This window comes from Panulirus ornatus, chromosome 59 (genome assembly GCF_036320965.1).
Source record: "Panulirus ornatus isolate Po-2019 chromosome 59, ASM3632096v1, whole genome shotgun sequence".
In the NCBI taxonomy this organism is placed as follows: Eukaryota; Metazoa; Arthropoda; class Malacostraca; order Decapoda; family Palinuridae; genus Panulirus; species Panulirus ornatus.
In genome coordinates this window covers 19,906,348-19,930,244 of record NC_092282.1, presented here as the reverse complement: position 1 = coordinate 19,930,244, position 23,897 = coordinate 19,906,348, and the positions used below count along the sequence as shown (strand labels likewise).

The following is a 23,897-nucleotide window of genomic DNA, read 5'->3' as shown; positions in this document are numbered from 1 at the left end:
ACTCCACAAGCGCTTCGCCAGTTCCATTCATAACAGTAAATACTCACTGCGAACCAATTATACCCCAACTACTACATCATTCATCTTTGCATTTAAATCATCTATCACTTATACCTGTTCTCATGCACCAAAACTGCTGACACAATCACTCAGCTGCTCCCAGGACATTTACCTCTCATGATCTTTCTTCTCATGGCCAGGTGTATAAGCACCAATAATCACCTATAACTCACCATCCACATTTAGGTTTACCCACATCAATCTAAAATTTACGTCCTTGCACTCTATCACACACTCCCACAACTCCTGCTTCGGGAGTAGTGCTACTCCTTCCTTGGCTCATGTCCTCTCACCAACCCCTGACTTTACTCCCAAATCGTTTCTAAATCATTCTTTCCCTTTACCCTTGAGCTTCGTTTCACTCAGAGCCAGAACATCCAGGTTTCTTTCCTCAAACATACTACCTCTATCTCCTCTCTTATCATCTTGGTTACATTCACTCACATTCAGACACCCTAATCTGAGCCTTCCAAGGAGGATGAGCACTCCTCTCTTGACTCCTCTTTCATTTTTTATTTGTGGTAAACCATGCAGGTGGGGTGTAGTTTAGGATGAAGCGTATGTTTTGTTTGCACAGGAATTCTTTATCTTGTCCAAACTGTTGCCAGTTAGTGTTCTGAGTGCATTTAGTTTTTTCTTTTGTGTGGTTTTTCGTGTGAACATTATAAATATCGTGTGTGTAACATACGTAATGCCTAGCGAGAACGGTTGGTTGTATTATACAGTAGCAATGCCTTGATTGGTTAGATCTGTATTTGTTTTGTTACAAATGAGTATGATCATTTCTGAGAAATGCAGACGTTTTTTCTGGTTGAGTCACTACTTCAACTGTGTAATATAATGTTGCATGTTTATTGCTGTTATGCTGTCAGGGTATTGTGATGCGATTGTGAGGTTTACATATGATAGGACCTTCATGTTGTGGTTTAGGAGGTCGTGTAAGAAGAGATCAAAGGAACGTTTAAGATTTTAAAGGTGATGCCTCAAGTATGCGAAAAAGTTTTTATAACTTTTTTTTATTTTGATGTTATCAAAACCATAATTCGCATGAATTATGAGTTAAGTATGCCTAGTTTAGACAAAAAAAAAAAAAAAAACTAGATTAACTGACTGTAAGTACTGGAAGTGGGTGCGGTTGTCGGCAGCGTTACGGGCGGTGGTATGCGTTATGGGCAGTGATGGTTGCCACAGATGAAACAAAGCACGTAACTCCCACAGTTGTCACTTCTGGGTTACGAAGGCTTTCTGGAACTTCCGATGACTTATTCTTTGTTTGGATTGCCATCTTTGGCTAGCCACTTGTCAACATAGTAAGTAGAATTAAACTTATGGCGATCAATTAAGCCTTAAGATTAAACGTTCATAGCAACCTGCTGCATAACAGTGGATTGACGGATATAGCAGCGAAAGGGTTAAGTTCTGTCTTATTCCCCGAGTCATCAAGGAAGGATACGAGAGGTTTAGTTAGCCATTGTTGTTGCGGAAAAGACCCTTCCCTTAGGCAGTATAACAATGAAATATTAGTGAATCTTTTTGTTGATAGGAGTTCGAGCCAACAAGACCTCCCCCTTCCTAAAGACGACCCTAGTACAGTGATAGTCAAGTGGTAAGCATCAACATAACTAGTATATAACAGTGCCTGTTGCTGGGATGATCTGGTTAGAGACGTAGGAAGAAATAGGCTCTCATCCCCAAGCAATTGTAAGTCTGTAAGTACAACCACCTCCCCAGTGCTACGCTACGCAACGCTACCACAAGAAAAGATTCATCATCATTGTTGCTCACGGTTTAGGTTCCATGATTCAGGCAGGTTGTGCACATGTACTCATGCAGACGTCTCTCACAAAAGCAGTGGCCAATATCTGTAGAATAGGGAGAGAGAGAGCAGGAACATAACTGCGGACTGACACCTGAGTGAAGAGAGGTAATGCTTTTTCAGTGTACTGTGGATAACGTAGACATCGAGGAAGAGCCACCACAAAATTGTGAACAGCATTCCATGAGAAGACATATAATACCACTATAGATATACCTTATAACAAGAGAAATAATGACAAAAGCACCTATACAACGCTCCACCAGCTTTTGAGAAGCAAATTTTGCTGTTTATGTGGGGTGTCCAGCATAAAGTGGAGGGTATGTTTATGTTATCATGGGGATAGACGATGGTGCTTTTAAACTGAACAGAAACGAGTGACGTTTAGAAAGAGATATAGGTAGAAACTGCATTTTAGAACTTGAATTTAACCAGGTTTCCGCCACTTGAATTCGACATATTGCACAGCTTCTCGTAGTCAGCCTCAGAGTCGCTTGGGGAAATTTATGACAAAACTAATCGCTGAAACTTTACAGACACTTCTATGCTAGGATTATTTAAGGAAATGAAAATCACGGTCTTGTGATATATGATCCCAGGATATGATATGTAGCGTTGTCAGATTCGTAACATCTACAAGCCACTGCTTAACCAAAATAGTTTCATAATATAAAGGTTAATATACATTTTAATTCTGGTTCACGCAATATTAGTGATTTAACGTAATTCATGATTGAAGATAACGTTTACCATTCAGAAAGTAAGAGTAGTGACGACTAAGAGTCTGCTTTATGTATTTTCATATGTAGTTGTGTGTACGTGTCTATGCCTATATGATGGTAACAGTGTGGCTCTGTGTCGCCTTTCCAGTGTAATGTGACGACCTCCCACCCAGTTTTAAGTCACATGTGACTGGATTATATAATACACAGATATATTTTTCGGCTTGTCTGTCTGTGGATTGATTCCAGTAAGATTCATAGTGACGGATCTGTGAGTTGTGATTCTTAAGCACGACGGAGCGACCCTGAAGTATGATGGAGTGAGTTTTGGGTTATGGTAGCGTTGCCCTTTGAACTGACCCTAGGGGGTCACTTCCAAAACTTGGCCATCATAGCCAAAGGTCGTCGTATCGTGGTAGTCAAATGAGATGACTAAGTAAGTCATCCTGGATGTAGTATAACATCCAGCCTTAAGATTCATCCGGACATTAGGATAACACTGATAAACAGTAATAAGAATTCTGTAATCTTATTTATCCTTCTTGCATGATGGTTGGTGGCAACTGTTGCTATCTCACGGTTCAGGAAGACGGTCAGTCAGTTCTACACATTTTTTCCATTTTCTTTTTAATCTATGAACAGTTGCCGTAACGTCACGATAGGTGGACACTTTCATGTTGTTTACCTAGTGCTACTCTAATTCTAAAGTTAATCAGCTGAGCAGCTCGTCCGATCATTCACGCTTGCCCTATATGTATCTCACTTTTAAGCTAAGGCTCTCTTTTACTTCAAAAAGTTCCGTTTTTCACTTTTCCTGATGTACTCTTTCTTCCGGGATATATCTTAACAGTTGTGTATATATTTCTTTACGTTTGTGGAACACTTGTTTATAGACGTTTTCACCACCAAAATGTTCTCCAACACTTATTCATCAACGCACACGTTCCTATCTTCGTCCTTTTACTTATATTCATAATAATAATGCTTTTACGTGTGTTCCTTTGTGCCTCTTCATCTTTTGTACCCGCTATCACGTCTTCTGTTTCTCTATCTCTTCCCCATCATCATATCATGGCCTCCACCTCCCTCCCTCCCTCCCGCCACCACCATCATCTGTGCAGGTGCCAGAGCGTCAGAACGTGCACAGGTTCCTGGAAACCCTCCTGGTGGAGGTACTGGAGGAGGGATGCCTCATCAGCTGACGAGCGCATCAGATGGTACCCCCGCTGGGTCAACGCCCACCGCACCGCCTGTAAGACCAAAACTTCAAATAATTCAGAAGGAAGTGTTTGAGTTACGCGTTGGAAATCAACAGCAAATAATTTCAATACAGACGGTAGAAAGGGAATAAGAGGGATATAGTATAATCGACAAACCATTCATTCTTCTTTTCGACAACTACTTTGTGAGTTTTTAGGGACGGGAGTACGAGTCCTTGCATCACTCCCGGACTATAACCCAGAAACATGAAGCAATTTTGATAACTGTTCCTTCAAGAGAGTGGGTAAGATTCCACTGCAATCTGTGGGTATTATTAGCAATGATTACTGATTTGTTGTTTTAATAGGTTTCGTTGTAAGCTTAATAAAGTAAATACAGATAAAATTGTATAATACAACCTTCTCGTGTGTTTACAGTGACAAGCATTATTAAGGATGAGTGCTTGCCATGCTACATCCTCCGATGGTTATTCCTACGAACAGAGGATGAAAATCAATTTAAGGAACGAGCAAAAGTAGTAAACTGAAAGTTAAAAGAGAATAGAGGTACTGAAGGCAATGAAAGTGAAGATATCATTCACCTGCCGTTCCAGTCCTTATCGAGCTGTTGCATGAAGCGTACACGTCACACCTCAGTGAAGGGAAAGAAATAATCGATATTTTGGGGAGGTGGAAAACACGTCTTTGAGAGTGGGAGAGTTTGTAAACTATAGGACAAGTATAAGAAGGTAAGGTTCCTGTGGTTTGGTATAAGTGGAAAGAAAAGCATCACAACGGCCTAACCTTGTGTTGTCAAGGTCCATACAGTAGTCAGTAGCTAAGCTTGGTCTGCCACAAAGCTAGAGGGAGACAACCATTTTTCTGGGGTAGCAACTGAAGTGATATCTATATCTACGGTAGGGAAAGAGGACCTACAGCCGATGTAATGAAAGTAGGTCAATTTTTGTGGTCAGGTCGAGAGTGTTCATGGGTCAGACTGTCCTGACAGAGTCAAGTATAAAGATACAGAACTACCCTGATGCGAGAGCGTTACTCCAGACAAAGACGAATTTGTTTTTGTAAGGGGAACAAATTTTTTTCCAAGAGAATAATTCTTGGCATCTAAAGAGAACTCCCAATTTCTACAGGGGCAGATTTTATATCTCTGTGTGATGTGAGGCTTACAGGATAGAATGGATATGACTGTAATAAGAAGGATGTTTATTCTGAGGTGGACTTATAGAACAAGAATTTTAAGTTTTAAGGCGTTTTAGAAAGAAACTGGAATGCTGTGAAGTAGGTTACGTCTGCCCTCCTGAGAAATCTTGTTCATGTATGAGTTCACAGATACATCTGCCCTCCTGAGAAATCTTGTTCATGTATGAGTTCACAGATACAGGTTGAGATTCGAAGATGGAGCAGATTTAAGTGTTCAGTGTTAAGTCTTTAGGTTATGAGTGCAATGGTTTATCTATTAGGGAAAAGCAATCGTTGCAAAAACGTAGGGAGTACGTAACGTAGATGACACGAGAGAACAATGGGAAACCGCTGTTGATTGGGAGATGGATAGCTTGAGCCATCAACAATCACAGAAATTACTTATCGAGGAGGAATCTCAAAGATCCGACCCCGGTGCAACACACTGTCGAAAGCTTTCGAGGTATCAAAGGCTATTACTTAGCATTCTTAAAAGTCTCTCTAAGAGGAGGGTAAACAGTGGCACAGAAGGATACCACCCAGAGATAAGTAGAGATAAGACTGTGAGATTCAAGATGCTTAGGGATTTGGGAGTTAAGGAGAAACTGAAAAACTTTTGAAAAAGTAGAAACCCAACTGGATAGTAGTTAGAAGGGATAACATGGTTAGCCTTATTTACGATAGACTGTACTGCTGCATGTTCCTAAGAGAGACGAATTTTATATTTACGACTTAAACGAAAGCATGGGCACAGATTCAGTGGCAAACCCTTTCAAAATACAAGGAGGTATGCCACCTAGTTCATTAGCTTTGTTATTGCTTAAAGTGCTTTTTGTACCGCACGAAGAGAGAAGGATGGAACATAGGCATAGGATTATCAAGAGTTAGAGGGAAAAAAAATAGAGTGGTCTTGTCAGCCAGAGAGACAACGAACAAGTTTTTCGAGGTAATCTTAGCCAAAAACTAGAAGAACCTGCCAATGAAAAAAAGAGATTTCCTCAAGATCGAAAGGCAGCTAACCTTATGGATATTATATTTATAACTAATTCATATAGAGATGAATGACAGTCGAAGAAGGGAGAGCTTTTAAGGTTGGTTATGCCTGATCACCGCAAGAATGACTGACTGGTTGTCCCATGGACTGAACGTAGAGGCAGTTCCCATAACAGTAAACACAGCTATTGAATATCTCCTCTTTAACGTCGTTACGGGCTGTTTTGTTATATAAAGACCATCATGGATCGTCTTTATTTTTGGGATCGAGTTCACCGTAACGAAAGGCACAGCACTAAAGGAACTGATAGTTGAGTCTTTTAGATACCGAAAGAGTACCTCATATTCTCTACAACTGAGATAATTCTCCAGGAGACATCTACTTACATGCAACACGATGAAAAATATTTCCTTTATTCTCTAATGTCAGGACTTCAGGTGCAACAATGAAAGGAAAATTAATCCTCTCTCAAACAGGAACACATATTGAAGCAATGTTCAAATAACATTTGAAAAACTTGCCAAGACTAAAATCAACTTTTAACTTGTGAATAGTTCTAAATGGTTGACATATATAACGACAGATTTATCAGATGGTACGGACAGCAGCGTTGTGATAAAAACTATAATACTTGAACACATGTCTCACCTGCAGAAGTCTCCCAACGATCTCGTACTTATGAATGGCGTTGAGTCCCGCCAGGTCGAACTTGGTGTCCAGAGTGAGGCGCTGGGAGGATCCCAGGCTCCTCAGGTCCTCCAGGAAGGTGTAGTGGGCATCGACGGTTATCTTATGATGGGATGTCTTCACGTCCCCACTTGCTTCTTCTTCTTGCCTCCACAGGTCTTGTGTCTTGATCACTTGAGTCTTGCTTGGGTCTGTCTTAATGGAGTCGGTCTGGAAGGGGTTAAGACTACCAGGACCGCTGGTGACTGGTTTTACATCGTAACTGTGTCTAACGTACCGAGAGCATAGCTTGGAATACCTCTTGTTCGTAGAACTCTTATGGTGACATTCGCTGAAGTTGTGAACAGAACAGCGGTATTTGGAGAGCTTCTGGGGGTTCCTCGGCGGAGAAAGCGAGTCTACCATCAGACAGCGAGTCGTCGATGTCGTCAGGAGATCATTCAATTCGTCGAAGGCGTTGATCTCCTTCAAAAGTTTCGCTTTACTGGTTACTCCCCACGAATGGAGTTTCTTATGATACCTCGCGGGTGAAATTTCCTTATTCAATACATCAATGTCATCCTGTTTATGTTCTACGCCATTATACCTAGTATTTGAACCTTTGGGGACTTCAGAGATGGTCAGTAACTCAACATAGTTTACACCTGGGGAGACGCCCATCTTAGCAGCTCCAAGTTCAGTGATGCTTAGCAATGCTGAGGTAGAAGACTCCGCTTTCATCCTGTATTCATACTGGATAGCATTTCCCACGGATATCTTCTTCCTTAGGCTTTGGCTAAAACCAGTATTCGCCTCAGGAGGATATGCATAGAGAGCGAGAAGAGGGTCGAAGAGGAGCTCAGTCTCAAACAACACCCCGAGGGCGAGGAGAGTAAGGTACACTACCAGAAGGCGTGTCGTCTGCACCCTTCTGCTGCATTCGGTCATCATGTAAACAATGCTCTGGGACGATATTAATTTCGTCAACGATATTATAGATTTAGATGTCCATATGTCTTGTGTGGCTTCAGTCTGAAAAAAAATCAATAGAGAAACGTAAACATTCTGCAATAAATCTGTGATTAAAAAGTGAATATAATGAATGCTTAGAGAGCCATGGATATAATAGACCTCTGTCTCTGTTGGTCACATTTCTTATTCGACCTTTCCGTCTGAACCCTCACCTTGAACATATATATATATATATATATATATATATATATATATATATATATATATATATATATATATATATTATACTTTGTCGCTGTCTCCCGCGTTGGTGAGATAGCGCAAGGAAACAGACGAAAGAACGGCCCAAACCACCCACATACACAAGTATATACATACACGTCCACACACGCACATATACATACCTATACACCTCAACGTATATATATATATATATATATATATATATATATATATATATATATATATATATATACACAGACATAAATATATACACATGCACATAATTCATACTGTCTGCCCTTATTCATTCCCGTCACCACCCCGCCACACATGAAATGACAACCTCCTTCCCCGCATGTGCGCGAGGTAGCACTAGGAAAAGACAACAAAGGCCACATTCGTTCACACTCAGTCTCTAGCTGTCATGTATAATGGACCGAAACCACAGCTCCCTTTCCACATTCAGGCCCAACAAAACTTTCCATGGTTTACCCCAGACGCTTCACATGCCCTGGTTCAATCCACTGACAGCACGTCGACCCCGGTATACCACATCGTTCCAATTCACTCTATTCCTTGCACGCCGTTCACCCTCCTGCATGTTCAGGCCCCGATCACTCAAAATCTTTTTCACCAATCTTTCCACCTCCAATTTGGTCTCCCACTTCTCCTCGTTCCCTCCACCTCTGACACATATATCCTCTTTGTCAGTCTTTCCTCACTCATTCTTTCCAAATGACCAAACCATTTCAAAACACCCCCTTCTGCTCTCTCAACCACACTCTTTTCATTACCACACATCTCTCTTACCCTTTCATTACTTGGTCAAACAACCTCGCACCACATATTGTCCTCAAATATCTCATTTCCAGCACATCAACCATCCCCCGCACAACTCTATCTATACCCCACGCCTCGCAACCATATAACATTGTCGGAACCACTATTCCTTCAAACATACCCATTTTTGCTTTCCGAGATAATCTTCTCGCCTTTCACACATTTTTCAACGCCCCCAGAACTTTCGCCTCCTCCCCCACCCTACGACTCACTTCAGCTTCCATGGTTCCATCCGCTGCCAAATCCACTTCCAGATATCTAAAACACTTCACTTCCTCCAGTTTTTCTCCATTCTAACTTACCTCCCAATTGACTTGTCCCTCAACCCTACTATACTTAATAACCTTGCTCTTATTCACATTTACTCTCAGCTTTATTCTTTCACATACTTTACCAAACTCAGTCACCAGCTTCTGCAGTTTCTCACACGAATCAGCCACCAGCGCTGTATCAGCAGCGAACAACAACTGACTCACTTCCCAAGCTCCCTCATCCACAACAGACTGCAAACTTGCCCCTCTCTCCAAAACTCTTGCATTCACCTCCCTACCAACCCCAACCATAAACAAATTAAACAACCATGGAGACATCACGCACCCCTGCCGCAAACCGACATTCAATGAGAACCAATTACTTTCCTCTCTTCCTACTCGTACACATGCCTTACATCCTCAATAAAAACTTTTCACTACTTCTAACAACTTGCCTCCCACACCATATACTCTCAATACCTTAAACAGAGCATCTCTATCAACTCTATCATATGCCTTCTCCAGATCCATAAATGCTACATACAAATCCATTTGCTTTTCTAAGTATTTCTCACATACATTCTTCAAAGCAAACACCTGATCCACACATCCTCTACCACTTCTAAAGCCACACTGCTCTTCCCCAATCCGATGCTCTGTACATGCCTTCACCCTCTCAATCAATACCCTCCCATATAATTTCCCAGGAATACTCAACAAACTTATACCTCTGTAATTTGAGCACTCACCTTTATCCCCTTTGCCTTTGTACAATGGCACTATGCAAGCATTCCGCCAGTCCTCAGGCACCTCATCATACATTGAATACATTAAATAACCTTACCAACCAGTCAGCAACACAGTCACCTCCTTTTTTAATAAATTCCACTGCAATACCATCCAAACCCGCTGCCTTGCCGGCTTTCATCTTCCGCAAAGCTTTTACTACCTCCTCTCTGCTTACCAAATCATTCTCCCTAGCCCTTTCACTTTGCACACCACCTCGACAATATATATATATATATATATATATATATATATATATATATATATATATATATATATATATATATATATATATATATATACTTGATTGTCCTTTCCAGCGTTAGCGAAGTATTGCCAGGAACAGACGAAAAAAGGCCACGTCCGCTCACACTCAGTTTCTAGCTGTCATGTGTAATGCACCGAAACCAGAGATCCCTATCCACAACCAGGCAAAACAGATCTTTAAACCATGGTTTACCCCGGCCACTTCACATGCCCTGGTTCAATCCAAAGACAGTACGTCGACCCCAGTATATTAAATTGTTCTAAATTCACTTTATCCCATGCACGGCTTTCACACTTCTGCATTTTCAGGCCCCAATCGCTCAGAATCTTTTTCACGCCATCCTTCCATCTCCAGCTTGGTCACCGTTTTCTTCTTATTTCCTCCACCTCTGACACATATATCCTCTTTGTCGACCTTTCCTCACTCATTATCTCCATATATCCAAACTATATCAGCAAACCCTCTTCTGCTCATTCAACCACACTCATCTTATTCCCACACATCCATGGTTCCATTCGCTGCGAAGTCTGCTCCCAGATATCTAACCTACTTCACCTCCAGTTTTACTTCATTCAAACTCACACCCCAATTAACCTGTCCCTCAACCCTGCTGAACTTAATAAGTATATTTTTATTCACATTCGTTCTCAACTTTCTCCTTTTACACACTCTTCCAAATCGTCACCAACTTCTGCAGTTTCTCACTCGAATCTCCCACCAGTGCTTGTATCATTAGCGAACACGAACTGATTCACTTCCCAAGCCCTCCCATCCCCCACAGACTGCATACTCGCCCCTCTCTCCAAGACTCTTGCATTTACCTCCCTCACCACCCAATCCATAAACAAACAACCATGGTGACATCACACACCCCTGCCGCAGACAAACCTTCACTTGGAAGCATTCACTCCTTTCTTCCTTATTCGTACACAAGCCTTACATTCTACACAAAAACTCCTCACTACTTCTACTTGCTTTCCTCCCACACCGAATATTCTTAAGACCTTCAACAAAGCATCTTCATCAACCCCATCATATGCTTTCTCCAGATCCATAAATGCCACATATAGATCCACTGTTTTTCTAAGCATTTCCTACAAACAGTTTTTTAACGCAAACACCTGATCCACGCATCCTCTACCACTTCTGAACCCACTTCAGAGCACCCCAATCTGATGCTCTGTACATGCCTTCTCCCTCTCAATCAATACTCTCATATACAAATTACCAGGTACTATCAACAAACTTATACCTCTGTAATTTGAACACTCACTTTTATCCCCCTTGCCTTTATACAATGGCATTGTATATGCATTCCGCAATTTTTCAGGCACTTTACAGCGATCCTTACCAACCAATCAACAACACACTCACCCCCTTTCTTAATGAATTCAACTGCAATATCATCCACTCCGGCCGCCTTGCCGGATTTCATTTTATACGAGGCTTTTACTCCCTCTTCTCTCTTCACCAAACCACTCTCCCTGACTCACACTTTGCGTACCATCTCGACCAAAACACCGTACATCTGCCACTTTATCATCAAACACATTTGACAATCCTTCTAAACACTCACTCTGTTTCTTCCTCACTCCATCACTATCTGTTAATATTTCCTCTTTTGCCGCATTCACCGATGTTCCCATTTGTTCTCTTGTCTTTCGCACCTTATTTATCTATTTCCAAAAGATCTTTTTATTCTTCCTAAAGTTTATTGATGTTCGCTCACCCCAACTCTAATTTGCCCTCTTCTTCAACCCCTGCACCTTCCACTTGACCTCGCTTTGTCTTATACATCTAATCATGTGTGAGATGTACTGCATGTGTGATGCAGTGCTCGTGTGCAATGATGTTTGTGTGTGGTGTGATGTTTGTGTATGGTGTGTTGCATGTGTGGTGTAGTGTTTGTGTATGGTGTGTTGCATGTGTGGTGTGGTGTTTGTGTGTAGAGTGTTGTATGTGTGGTGTGATGTTTGTGTGTGATGTGATCTTTGTGTGGTGTGTTGCATGTTTTATGATGTGATGTTCGTGTGTAGTGTGTTGTATGTGTGGTGACATGTTTGTGTTTGGTGTGTTTGTGGTGTGATGTCTGTGTGTGGTGTATTGCGCGTGTGGTATGATGTTTGTATGTGGTGTGTTGTATGTGTGGTGCAATGTTTGTGTGTGGTATGTTGTATGTGTGGTGTGATGTTTGTGTGGTGTGTTGCATGTTTTATGATGTGATATTCGTGTGTGGTGTGTTGTACGTGTGGTGTGATGCTTGTGTGTGGTGTATTGCATGTGTGGTGACATGTTTGTATGTGGTGTGTTGTATGTGTGGTGTAATGTTTGTGTGTGGTGTGCTGTATGTGTGGTGTGCTGTATGTGTGGTGTGATGTTTGTGTGGTGTGATGTTTGTGTGGTGTAATGTTTGTGTGTGGTTTGTTGAATAAGTAGTACGATGTTTGTATGTGGTGTGATGTTTGTGCGTTGTATTGCACGTGGTGTGATGTTTGTGTATGGTGTTGCATGTGCGGTGTGATGTTTGTGTGTGGTGTGTTGTATGTGTGGTGTGATGTTTGTGTGTGGTGTATTTTATGTGTGGTGAGATGTTTGTGTGTGGTGTGTTGCATGTATGATGTGATGTTTGTGTGTGGTGTGTTGTATGTGTGGTGTAGTGTTTGTGTGTGGTGTGTTGTATGTGTGGTGTGATGTTCCTGTGTGATGTGTTGTATGTGTGGTGTGATGTTCGTGTCCGGGTGTGTTGCATGTGTGGTGTGATGTTTGTGTGTGGTGTGTTGCATGTATGATGTGATGTCCGTGTGTGGTGTATTGCATGTATGGTGTGATGTTTGTGTGTGGTATGGTTTGTGTGTGATGCGTTTCAAGTGTGGTGTGATGTTTGTGTGGTGTTGAATGGGTGGTGTAATGTATGAGTGTGGTGAGGTGTATGTGTGGTGTGATGTTTGTGTGTAGTGTGTTTTATGTGTGGCGAGATGTTTGTGTGTGGTGTGTTGTATGTGTGGTGTGATGTTTGTGTGGTGTTGCATGGGTGGTGTAATGTATGAGTGTGGTGAGGTGTATGTGTGGTGTGATGTTTGTGTGTAGTGTGTTTTATGTGTGGCGAGATGTCTGTGTGTGGTGTGTTGTATGTGTGGTGTGATGTTTGTGTGTGGTGTGTTTTATGTGTGGTGAGATGTTTGTGTGTGGTGTGTTGTATGTATGATGTGATGTTTGTGTGTAGTGTGTTTTATGTGTGGCGAGATGTTTGTGTGTGGTGTGTTGTATGTGTGGTGTGATGTTTGTGTGTGGTGTGTTTTATGTGTGGCAAGATGTTTGTGTGTGGTGTGTTGTATGTGTGGTGTGATGTTTGTGTGTGGTGTGTTTTATGTGTGGTGAGATGTTTGTGTGTGGTGTGTTGTATGTGTGGTGTGATGTTTGTGTGTGGTGTGTTTTATGTGTGGTGAGATGTTTGTGTGTGGTGTGTTGTATGTGTGGTGTGATGTTTGTGTGTAGTGTGTTTTATGTGTGGCGAGATGTTTGTGTGTGGTGTGTTGTATGTGTGGTGTGATGTTTGTGTGTGGTGTGTTTTATGTGTGGTGAGATGTTTGTGTGTGGTGTGTTGCATGTATGATGTGATGTTTGTGTGGTGTTGCATGGGTGGTGTAATGTATGAGTGTGGTGAGGTGTATGTGTGATGTGATGTTTGTGTGTGGTGTGTTTTATGTGTGGTGAGATGTTTGTGTGTGGTGTGTTGTATGTGTGGTGTGATGTGTTGTATGTGTGGTGTGATGTTTGTGTGTGGTGTGTTTTATGTGTGGTGAGATGTTTGTGTGTGGTGTGTTGTATGTGTGGTGTGATGTGTTGTATGTGTGGTGTGATGTTTTTGTGTGATGTGTTGTATGTCTGGTGTAATGTTTGTGTGGTGTTGCATGGGTGGTGTAATGTATGAGTGTGGTGTGTTGTATGTGTGATATGATGTTTGTGTGTGGTGTGTTTTATGTGTGGTGTGATGTTTGTGTGTGGTGTGTTGTATGTGTGGTGTGATGTTTGTGTGTGGTGTGTTGTATGTGTGGTGTGATGTTTGTGTGTAGTGTGTTGTATGTGTGGTGTGATGTTTGTGTGTGGTGTGTTCCATGGATGATGTGATGTTCGTGTGTGGTGTATTGCATATATGGTGTGATGTTTGTGTGTGGTGTGTTTTATGTGTGGTGTAATGTTTGTGTGTGGTGTGTTGTATGTGTGGCGTGATGTTTGTGTGTGGTGAGTTGTATGTGTGGTGTGATTTTTGTGTGTGGTGTGTTCCATGGATGATGTGATGTTCGTGTGTGGTGTATTGCATATATGGTGTGATGTTTGTGTGTGGTGTGTTTTATGTGTGGTGTAATGTTTGTGTGTGGTGTGCTGTATGTGTGGTGTGATGTTTGTGTGGTGTGATGTTTGTGTGTGGTGTGTTGTATGTGTGGTGTGATGTTTGTGTGTGGTATGTTGTATGTGTGGTGTGATGTTTGCATGTGGTGTGTTGTATGTGTGGTGTTGTATGTGTGGTGTAATGTATGAGTGTGGTGTGTTGTATGTGTGGTGTGATGTTTGTGTGTGGTGTTTTGTATGTGTGGTGTGATGTTTGTGTGTGGTGTGTTGCATGTGTGGTGTGGTGTTTGTGTGTGGTTTGTTGCATATGTGGGATGATGTTTGCATGTGGTGTGTTGTATGTGTGGTGTGATGTTTTACACGTGTGTTCTAGTGTGTTACAAGAGTGTGGCGTTGTGTGTGCGGTGTATTGCATGTTCAATTGTGTTTTACGGGGAGACAGTTTTGCAATCGTGTTGTCTTGTCTTCTTAACCTTGTCTCAACCATGTGTTCACTCCTATTTATGTATGCACACACACACACACACACACACACACACACACACACACATGTATCACATGTGTTTAGCGTGTTGCATGTGTTTGGTTTCTAGCCTGTGAGTGGTGTATTACATGTATAAGGCAAGTTGCATGTATGTAGTGTATCTTATGTCTGTTGTGTTGCATATGTGTAGTGGGGAGCTGCACTTGTGTGATGTGTTTCACGTGTGTGTTTTGTTGCATGTGTTTGGTGTGTTTCATATCCGTTATGTGTTACATCTTGTGGCGTACTGCACGTATGCGGTGTGTTATACGTGTGTCATGTGCTGAATGTGTAAGGCGTGTTGCATGTGTAGTGAGGTACATATGTGGTGTCCTGCGTGTGTGTGGTGTGTTGCTCATGTATGGTGTGTTTCATGTGTGGTATGATGCATGCATGTCATTTACTGTATGTAATGATGTGTTGCGTGTTGTATATAACGTGTGTTGTATGTGTGGTGTATTGTACATAACGTGTGTTTCATGTGTGGTGCATTGTATATAATGTGTGTTGCATGTGTTGTATATAACGTGTGTTGCGTATTGTATATAACGTGTGTTGCATGTGTTGTGTATTGTTCATACCGTGTGTAGCGTATTGTATATAACGTGTGATGCATGTGTGGTGTATATAACGCGTGTTGCATGTGTGGTGTATTGTATATAATGTGTGTTGCATGTGTGGTGTATTGTGTTGTATGTGTTGCAAATATGGTGTGATGTATCAGTATGGTGTGTTCCATATGAGAGACATGTTGCACGAGTGTGGCATGCATGGGATTTCCGGTACTTTTTTCATGTTGGAGGGAGGCTTCGTCACGGAGAAGATTCCACACCAAGACTCAACTTTACTGAAATATAAAGACGTCGACGAGAGAGAGAGAGAGAGAGAGAGAGAGAGAGAGAGAGAGAGAGAGAGAGAGAGAGAGAGAGAGAGAGAGAGAGAGAGAGAGAGAGAGAGAGAGAGAGAGAGAGAATGAAAAGTCGTTACGAATTTTAGAGGAACTGAAAAACATGTCTTTAAAAAAGTGCCAGGTCGTAGTTATTGGGCAAGACATGAGGGATGAGTGAGTTTCAAAGCTTCGAGATGTAGGGAGAGAAACTGTTATCAAAACGTCTCACTCTTTGAGTTGCCAACGGCCACACATTAAACACATGACGCAACGACTTGCTGAGTCTTACTTGGCCTAACTAATGGTGGAGGTACACAATCAACCAGCTCTCGGAAAACCAAAGTAATAGCTACAGAAGAGAGACAGCTAAAGTACCGTTCGAACGGAAGACTGACGGAAAGGTAGAGCGGCAGAAGCTATCAGAGATGCCCCTGGCTAAACACCACAAAGATCTATCAATGAATGAAGGGGAGAGGTTATCGCACCACCTTTAGATAAAGGAACGCTTTGCCTCACGCATGACGCACTTGCAACGATTACGGTCAGTGATGAATGCTGAACGGGAGTCGAAGGAAGGAAAGTTTTTCCACGCCCAACATGTCTGAGGCCTCAGAGCAGGATTGGTTGAACCATGGGCTTGAAGAAGTAGTGATCTTGGAGGAAGAGGGGACATGTGCTCCCATTCCCACAACAATAACCTCTGCTATATGTTGGGTGGAGACAGAAGCATCACCACAGGAGAGACCGTAATCTAAACAAGGAAAGACTTTTTGCAAGTTATTCCAGCCAGCTTTATTGAGACGCCGATATGGACGCTTTTGAAGGGGCTGCTGGAGGGGGAGGTGCCGTTAAAATAAATACATTTACGATGGCATGGTCAAATGTGGGCGAGACTGTAGCTCCAGCAGGATAGACTTGAGGTGAAAAACAACAGATCGAGAGCTATGGGAGAATAGTCACAGCGGTCAGGGATATGTGTGAGGTGGGTGATAAATTGTTCTAGATGACTGAGAACGGAGAAGGTGAGGGCTTCAATCCCCCACCATCAATAATGGCGGAATTCAACCATTCCCTATGGTGAATGTTGAAATCTCCACAGTAGAAAATCTCGGCTTGCGGGTGAGAGAATATCACGGTCTTATGACAAGTGTTTAGATAACTGAAATAATATACAAAATTTATAGAATTAGGAAAGCAGTCGGCAGAAAAAAGAATAACAAAGGAAAACAGACCATTAGCCAAATAACATCAAAGTTTGGGGGACTCAAGGTTTTCGAGGCGAGCCACAGGTGTGTTGATGTTGGAATGAGCACAGTCATCACCTCTGAATCAGAATCGTGAGTGGAAATTATACTTGGATATGATGACGGGGCTTGTGTGCGGTGTGGTGTAAACAACTGGGTCTTAGAGGGAAGTAAGACACTGAGAGGTACTACACAGATGGTGTTCAACGGAAGAGAGGTTGATAAAACAAAACAAAACGTGAATGTTGGTACAGTGAAAAGAAAACGAGGCAGATCTATTAGAGAGGCAAAGGTCGTGGAAGAGGCCGCTGCTACCACCGTGTGAGCCTCCTTCTCACTGGAGGCGGGAACCTGGAGATTCTTAGCACCCCACGATGCTGGGGACGAGGCGCCATAAGTTCGATGGACTCTACCATTTCCTATGAAAAGATTGTGGAGACAAGAGATGACAGGGAAAAAAAAAACATATGTGAAGAAAATACTTTAGATCTGATTAGATATTTGGTGCTTGTAAGGAGAAGCTAGGACTAGCCCGGTAATCCAGTGTTCATGAAGACAGAAAGTAAGCCCAGCAATCCTGACATGGAGGGTGCAGGATGGTTCCAGGCACCGCTTTTAACGCTGCTCAGGCAGGACGGTAACACCACCCAGGGCGGCTGCTGTCATGAGCTTACAACCTAAAGGGATTGCTCCTAGGTACATAAGGTATGGATATTCCTTGATTTGGCTTGGGTACTGGACGGGGCCAATACACTACCGCCTGAGCCCTCTCTCTCGCTGGCAGCTAAGTGTGGTCATAGTAGTATAACTTAAATTTGCATGGGTCTTAACAGAGGCCATTACCTGGGTCCTCCTCCTCAGTGGCAGCTGAGTCAGTGAGACATCCACATTCTGGATTAAACGAACGAGTCCCCCGTCCGTCAGGACACTCCTGAAATAAACGACTTTATATATAACTGTGTCTTATATAAACGACCATCACACACACATACACACACACACACACACACACATATATATATATATATTTTTTTTTTCATACTATTCGCCATTTCCCGCGATAGCGAGGTAGCGTTAAGAACAGAGGACTGGGCCTTTGAGGGAATATCCTCACCTGGCCCCCTTCTCTGTTCCTTCTTTTGGAAAATTAAAAAAAAACGAGAGGGGAGGATTTCCAGCCCCCCGCTCCCTTCCCTTTTAGTCGCCTTCTACGACACGCAGGGAATACGTGGGAAGTATTCTTTCTCCCCTATCCCCAGGGATAACATATATATATATATATATATATATATATATATATATATATATATATATATATATATATATATATATATATATATATATATAATTATCATTATTATTATCATTATTCGCCATCTCCCGCGTTAGCGAGGTAGCGCAAGGAAACAGACGAAAGAATGGCCCAATCCACCCACATAAACATGTACATACATAAACGCCCACACACGCACATTTCAACGTATACATATATATAATACACAGACATATACATATATACACACGTACATATTCATACTTGCTGCCTTCATCTATCTCGTCGCCACCCCGCCACACATGAAATAGCGCACACACACACACACACACACACACACACACACACACACACACACACACCCGAGGTAGAGTTAGGAAAAGACAACAAAGGCCACATTCGTTCACACTCAGTCTCTAGCTGTCATGTGTAATGTACCGAAACCACAGCTCCCTTTCCACATCCAGGCCCCACGAAATTTTCCATGGTTTACCCCAGACGCTTCACATACCTTGGTTCAATCCACTGACAGCACGTCGACCCCGGTATACCACATCGTTCCCTGCGTGGCAAGCTGGAGCGCTACCACTAGGCTATTATCGCCCCTAACAAGGAAATGACCATTCGAATATTTTTTTTTTTTCTTTGTCGCTGTCTCCCGCGTTTGCGAGGTAGCGCAAAGAAACAGACGAAAGAAATGGCCCAACCCACCCCCATACACATGTATATACATACGTCCACACACGCAAAATATACATACCTACACAGCTTTCCATGGTTTACCCCAGACGCTTCACATGCCCCGATTCAATCTACTGACAGCACGTCAACCCCGGTATACCACATCTCTCCAATTCACTCTATTCCTTGCCCTCCTTTCACCCTCCTGCATGTTCAGGCCCCGATCACACAAAATCTTTTTCACTCCATCTTTCCACCTCCAATTTGGTCTCCCTCTTCGCCTCGTTCCCTCCACCTCCGACACATATATCCTCTTCGTCAATCTTTCCTCACTCATTCTCTCCATGTGCCCAAACCATTTCAAAACACCCTCTTCTGCTCTCTCAACCACGCTCTTTTTATTTCCACACGTCTCTCTTACCCTTACGTTACTTACTCGATCAAACCACCTCACACCACACATTGTCCTCAAACATCTCATTTCCAGCACATCCATCCTCCTGCGCACAACTCTATCCATAGCCCACGCCTCGCAACCATACAACATTGTTGGAACCACTATTCCTTCAAACATACCCATTTTTGCTTTCCGAGATAATGTTCTCGACTTCCACACATTCTTCAAGGCTCCCAGAATTTTCGCCCCCTCCCCCACCCTATGATCCACTTCCGCTTCCATGGTTCCATCCGCTGCCAGATCCACTCCCAGATATCTAAAACACTTCACTTCCTCCAGTTTTTCTCCATTCAAACTCACCTCCCAATTGACTTGACCCTCAACCCTACTGTACCTAATAACCTTGCCCTAATTCACATTTACTCTTAACTTTCTTCTTTCACACACTTTACCAAACTCAGTCACCAGCTTCTGCAGTTTCTCACATGAATCAGCCACCAGCGCTGTATCATCAGCGAACAACAACTGACTCACTTCCCAAGCTCTCTCATCCCCAACAGACTTCATACTTGCTCCTCTTTCCAAAACTCTTGCATTCACCTCCCTAACAACCCCATCCATAAACAAATTAAACAACCATGGAGACATCACACACCCCTGCCGCAAACCTACATTCACTGAGAACCAATCACTTTCCTCTCTTCCTACACGTACACATGCCTTACATCCTCGATAAAAACTTTTCACTGCTTCTAACAACTTGCCTCCCACACCATATATTCTTAACACCTTCCACAGAGCATCTCTATCAACTCTATCATATGCCTTCTCCAGATCCATAAATGCTACATACAAATCCATTTGCTTTTCTAAGTATTTCTCACATACATTCTTCAAAGCAAACACCTGATCCACACATCCTCTACCACTTCTGAAACCACACTGCTCTTCCCCAATCTGATGCTCTGTACATGCCTTCACCCTCTCAATCAATACCCTCCCATATAATTTACCAGGAATACTCAACAAACTTATACCTCTGTAATTTGAGCACTCACTCTTATCCCCTTTGCCTTTGTACAGTGGCACTATGCACGCATTCCGCCAATCCTCAGGCACCTCACCGTGAGTCATACATACATTAAATAACCTCACCAACCAGTCAACAATACAGTCACCCCCTTTTTTAATAAATTCCACTGCAGTACCATCCAAACCTGCTGCCTTGCCGGCTTTCATCTTCCGCAAAGCTTTTACTACCTCTTCTCTGTTTACCAAATCATTTTCCCTAACCCTCTCACTTTGCACACCACCTCGACCAAAACACCCTATATCTGCCACTCTATCATCAAACACATTCAACAAACCTTCAAAATACTCACTCCATCTCCTTCTCACATCACCACTACTTGTTATTACCTCCCCATTTGCGCCCTTCACTGAAGTTCCCATTTGCTCCCCTGTCTTACGCACTTTATTTACCTCCTTCCAGAACATCTTTTTATTCTCCCTAAAATTTAATGATACTCTCTCACCCCAACTCTCATTTGCCCTTTTTTCACCTCTTGCACCTTTCTCTTGACCTCCTGTCTCTTTCTTTTATACGTCTCCCACTCAACTGCATTTTTTCCCTGCAAAAATCGTCCAAATGCCTCTCTCTTCTCTTTCACTAATACTCTTACTTCTTCATCCCACCACTCACTACCCTTTCTAATCAACCCACCTCCCACTCTTCTCATGCCACAAGCATCTTTTGCGCAATCCATCACTGATTCCCTAAATACATCCCATTCCTCCCCCACTCCCCTTACTTCCATTGTTCTCACCTTTTTCCATTCTGTACTCAGTCTCTCCTGGTACTTCCTCACACAAGTCTCCTTCCCAAGCTCACTTACTCTCACCACCCTCTTCACCCCAACATTCACTCTTTTTTTCGAATAATATGTCCTCGAATACCCTTCGTCTCACGTTGGTGAGCGACGGGGTCTACACAGGTCATTAAAGGATATGGTTGACCGCCCGGGTCATTGTAGCGGTGTGCTCGTTTGTGCTTTAATACTGAACCACTCAGGTGTTCCTTGCGAAGGAATAGCGGTCATGACACCAGCTGATCATCCCTATGAAGGGTTTAAGTTTTAAAGAAAGTACAAATATTCTTAAATATGCATTTCCTTTAAATATCAGACCTTGAAGAAAAGTAAACCCCATTTACCATTAGAACCTCACCCCTTCGTGTACGATCATCAACATTCAACTACTTGTATCAAATAACATCCCTAACTTTGTGTTTATTGATTTTCCAGTTGGCCTGAGTGAGTATCTAACAAGAAAGTAAGATATTAATCGTTTTCGTTAGGTCGTCGATCACTCCGTGAAAGTGTGTTAGACATCTCAGTAACAGAGCGGTGGTAACATTAGATGTTACAAGTACTGATTCACTCACCTGGAAATGAGGTTCACCGTAAATCTACTTCATTTCATCATAACAATACAACTTTGTTATAGGTATCTCCGCTACGCACGCCTCGGAGACAATATGGAAAGCTTGGTCAGTTGACATGTAATCCATTATACTGTATTTGTCCTACACGAGGCTAGTGCATCATCATCATCATCATCATCATCATCATCACAAACATATCATAGCCATATATGTTGCATCATATACCAGGCTCAAGTACGATCTCCATATTCAAGGTTAATGGTCGGTAGTAAGGTTTTTTTTTTTGCATAGTTAAAGTGAATTAAAGTTAAAAACATCCAAATAGTTTGTCTAACTAACAACAAACAAGTTAAAAAAAATAAATTTTCTGATGAGGAAAGGCCAGAGTGGTCGACCTTCCAAATCTACCAACAGTGATTGATCAGCAATTCTAGTGATTATTTTTTCTTCATAGATCAATATCTTTTTTTCTCTACCACCGGTAAACAATGTAAGGCTGGGCACAAACCACTGCGTTGGTAAGTGTAGCACCGAGTGAGGAGTGAAGTATTGATGCTCTAATATTTGTAGCTCAGACTAGAACAGTGTAGCACTCTGAGCAGCTGAGGGAAGTGGGATGTATAGAGAACACACGATCTACTGCTCTGTGTCACAAGACAATATAGGTCATAAAAGAATGGAAGTTTGTTGTGAGTATTGAGGGGGGGGGGGGGATATGAGAGGTGCCACACGACTACCAACATTATTCCCACCTGGAGTAGAGTTCATATATAGGCATAGTTTAAAGACAGTTGCCACCTTAACTGTTAACATTATTGGACGAACCCTCTACTGTTAACCAGTTGGTGGATGAAGTGGAAACATTAGTTTTAAATCATTCAAATACTGGATTTACAAAGTTTTTCCTTACACAATAGTATCTCTAATGCTGTAATGCCATCAGAAGAAGAAACTATTACAGCAATTTAACTTTGGGTCATGAAATGTTGATTAGGAAGAACAAAATGGATGCAGGAAAGAGCAAGCCAAAGGCAGCAATGCTAAAATGAACCTCCTACATACAGGAGCAGCCAGCGCGGTGTTGGTGGGTGAGGCGGCCAGCGCGGTGTTGGTGGGTGAGGCGGCCAGCGCGGTGTTGGTGGGTGAGGCGGCCAGCGCGGTGTTGGTGGGTGAGGCGGCCAGCCTGGTGTTGGTGGGTGAGGCGGCCACCGCGGTGTTGGTGGACGAGGCGGCCACCGCGGTGTTGGTGGGTGAGGCGGCCAGCGCGGTGTTGGTGGGTGAGGCGGCCAGCGCGGTGTTGGTGGGTGAGGCGGCCAGCGCGGTGTTGGTGGGTGAGGCGGCCAGCGCGGTGTTGGTGGGTGAGGCGGCCACCGCGGTGTTGGTGGGTGAGGCGGCCAGCGCGTGTTGGTGGGTGAGGCGGCCAGCGCGGTGTTAGTGGGTGAGGCGGCCAGCGCGTGTTGGTGGGTGAGGCGGCCAGCGCGTGTTGGTGGGTGAGGCGGCCAGCGTGGTGTTGGTGGGTGAGGCGGCCAGCGCGGTGTTGGTGGGTGAGGCGGCCAGCGTGGTGTTGGTGGGTGAGGCGGCCAGCGCGGTGTTGGTGGGTGAGGCGGCCAGCGCGGTGTTGGTGGACGAGGCGGCCACCGCGGTGTTGGTGGGTGAGGCGGCCAGCGCGGTGTTGGTGGGTGAGGCGGCCAGCGCGGTGTTGGTGGGTGAGGCGGCCAGCGCGGTGTTGGTGGGTGAGGCGGCCAGCGCGGTGTTGGTGGGTGAGGCGGCCACCGCGGTGTTGGTGGGTGAGGCGGCCAGCGCGTGTTGGTGGGTGAGGCGGCCAGCGCGGTGTTAGTGGGTGAGGCGGCCAGCGCGTGTTGGTGGGTGAGGCGGCCAGCGCGTGTTGGTGGGTGAGGCGGCCAGCGCGTGTTGGTGGGTGAGGCGGCCAGCGCGGTGTTGGTGGGTGAGGCGGCCAGCGCGTGTTGGTGGGTGAGGCGGCCAGCGTGGTGTTGGTGGGTGAGGCGGCCAGCGCGGTGTTGGTGGGTGAGGCGGCCAGCGTGGTGTTGGTGGGTGAGGCGGCCAGCGCGGTGTTGGTGGGTGAGGCGGCCAGCGCGGTGTTGGT

The 23,897-nt window shown here is 43.6% G+C and overlaps 1 protein-coding gene across 2 annotated transcripts in view; it reads right to left on the bottom strand.

The window, feature by feature from the left end:
* Positions 1–3,125: 3,125 nt before the first annotated feature.
* The window catches only part of LOC139767214 (uncharacterized), an 86,740-nt gene continuing 65,968 nt past the window's right edge, over positions 3,126–23,897 (bottom strand). For both annotated transcript variants that reach the window (XM_071696337.1, XM_071696336.1), the window contains exons 2-4: positions 17,843–17,930; positions 6,637–7,686; positions 3,126–3,848 (exon numbers count right to left, since the gene is read on the bottom strand). In XM_071696337.1, coding sequence (XP_071552438.1) covers positions 3,708–3,848; positions 6,637–7,686; positions 17,843–17,930 — 1,279 coding nt within the window. In that variant the 3' untranslated portion in view covers positions 3,126–3,707. The remainder of the gene's footprint in view (positions 3,849–6,636; positions 7,687–17,842; positions 17,931–23,897) is intronic.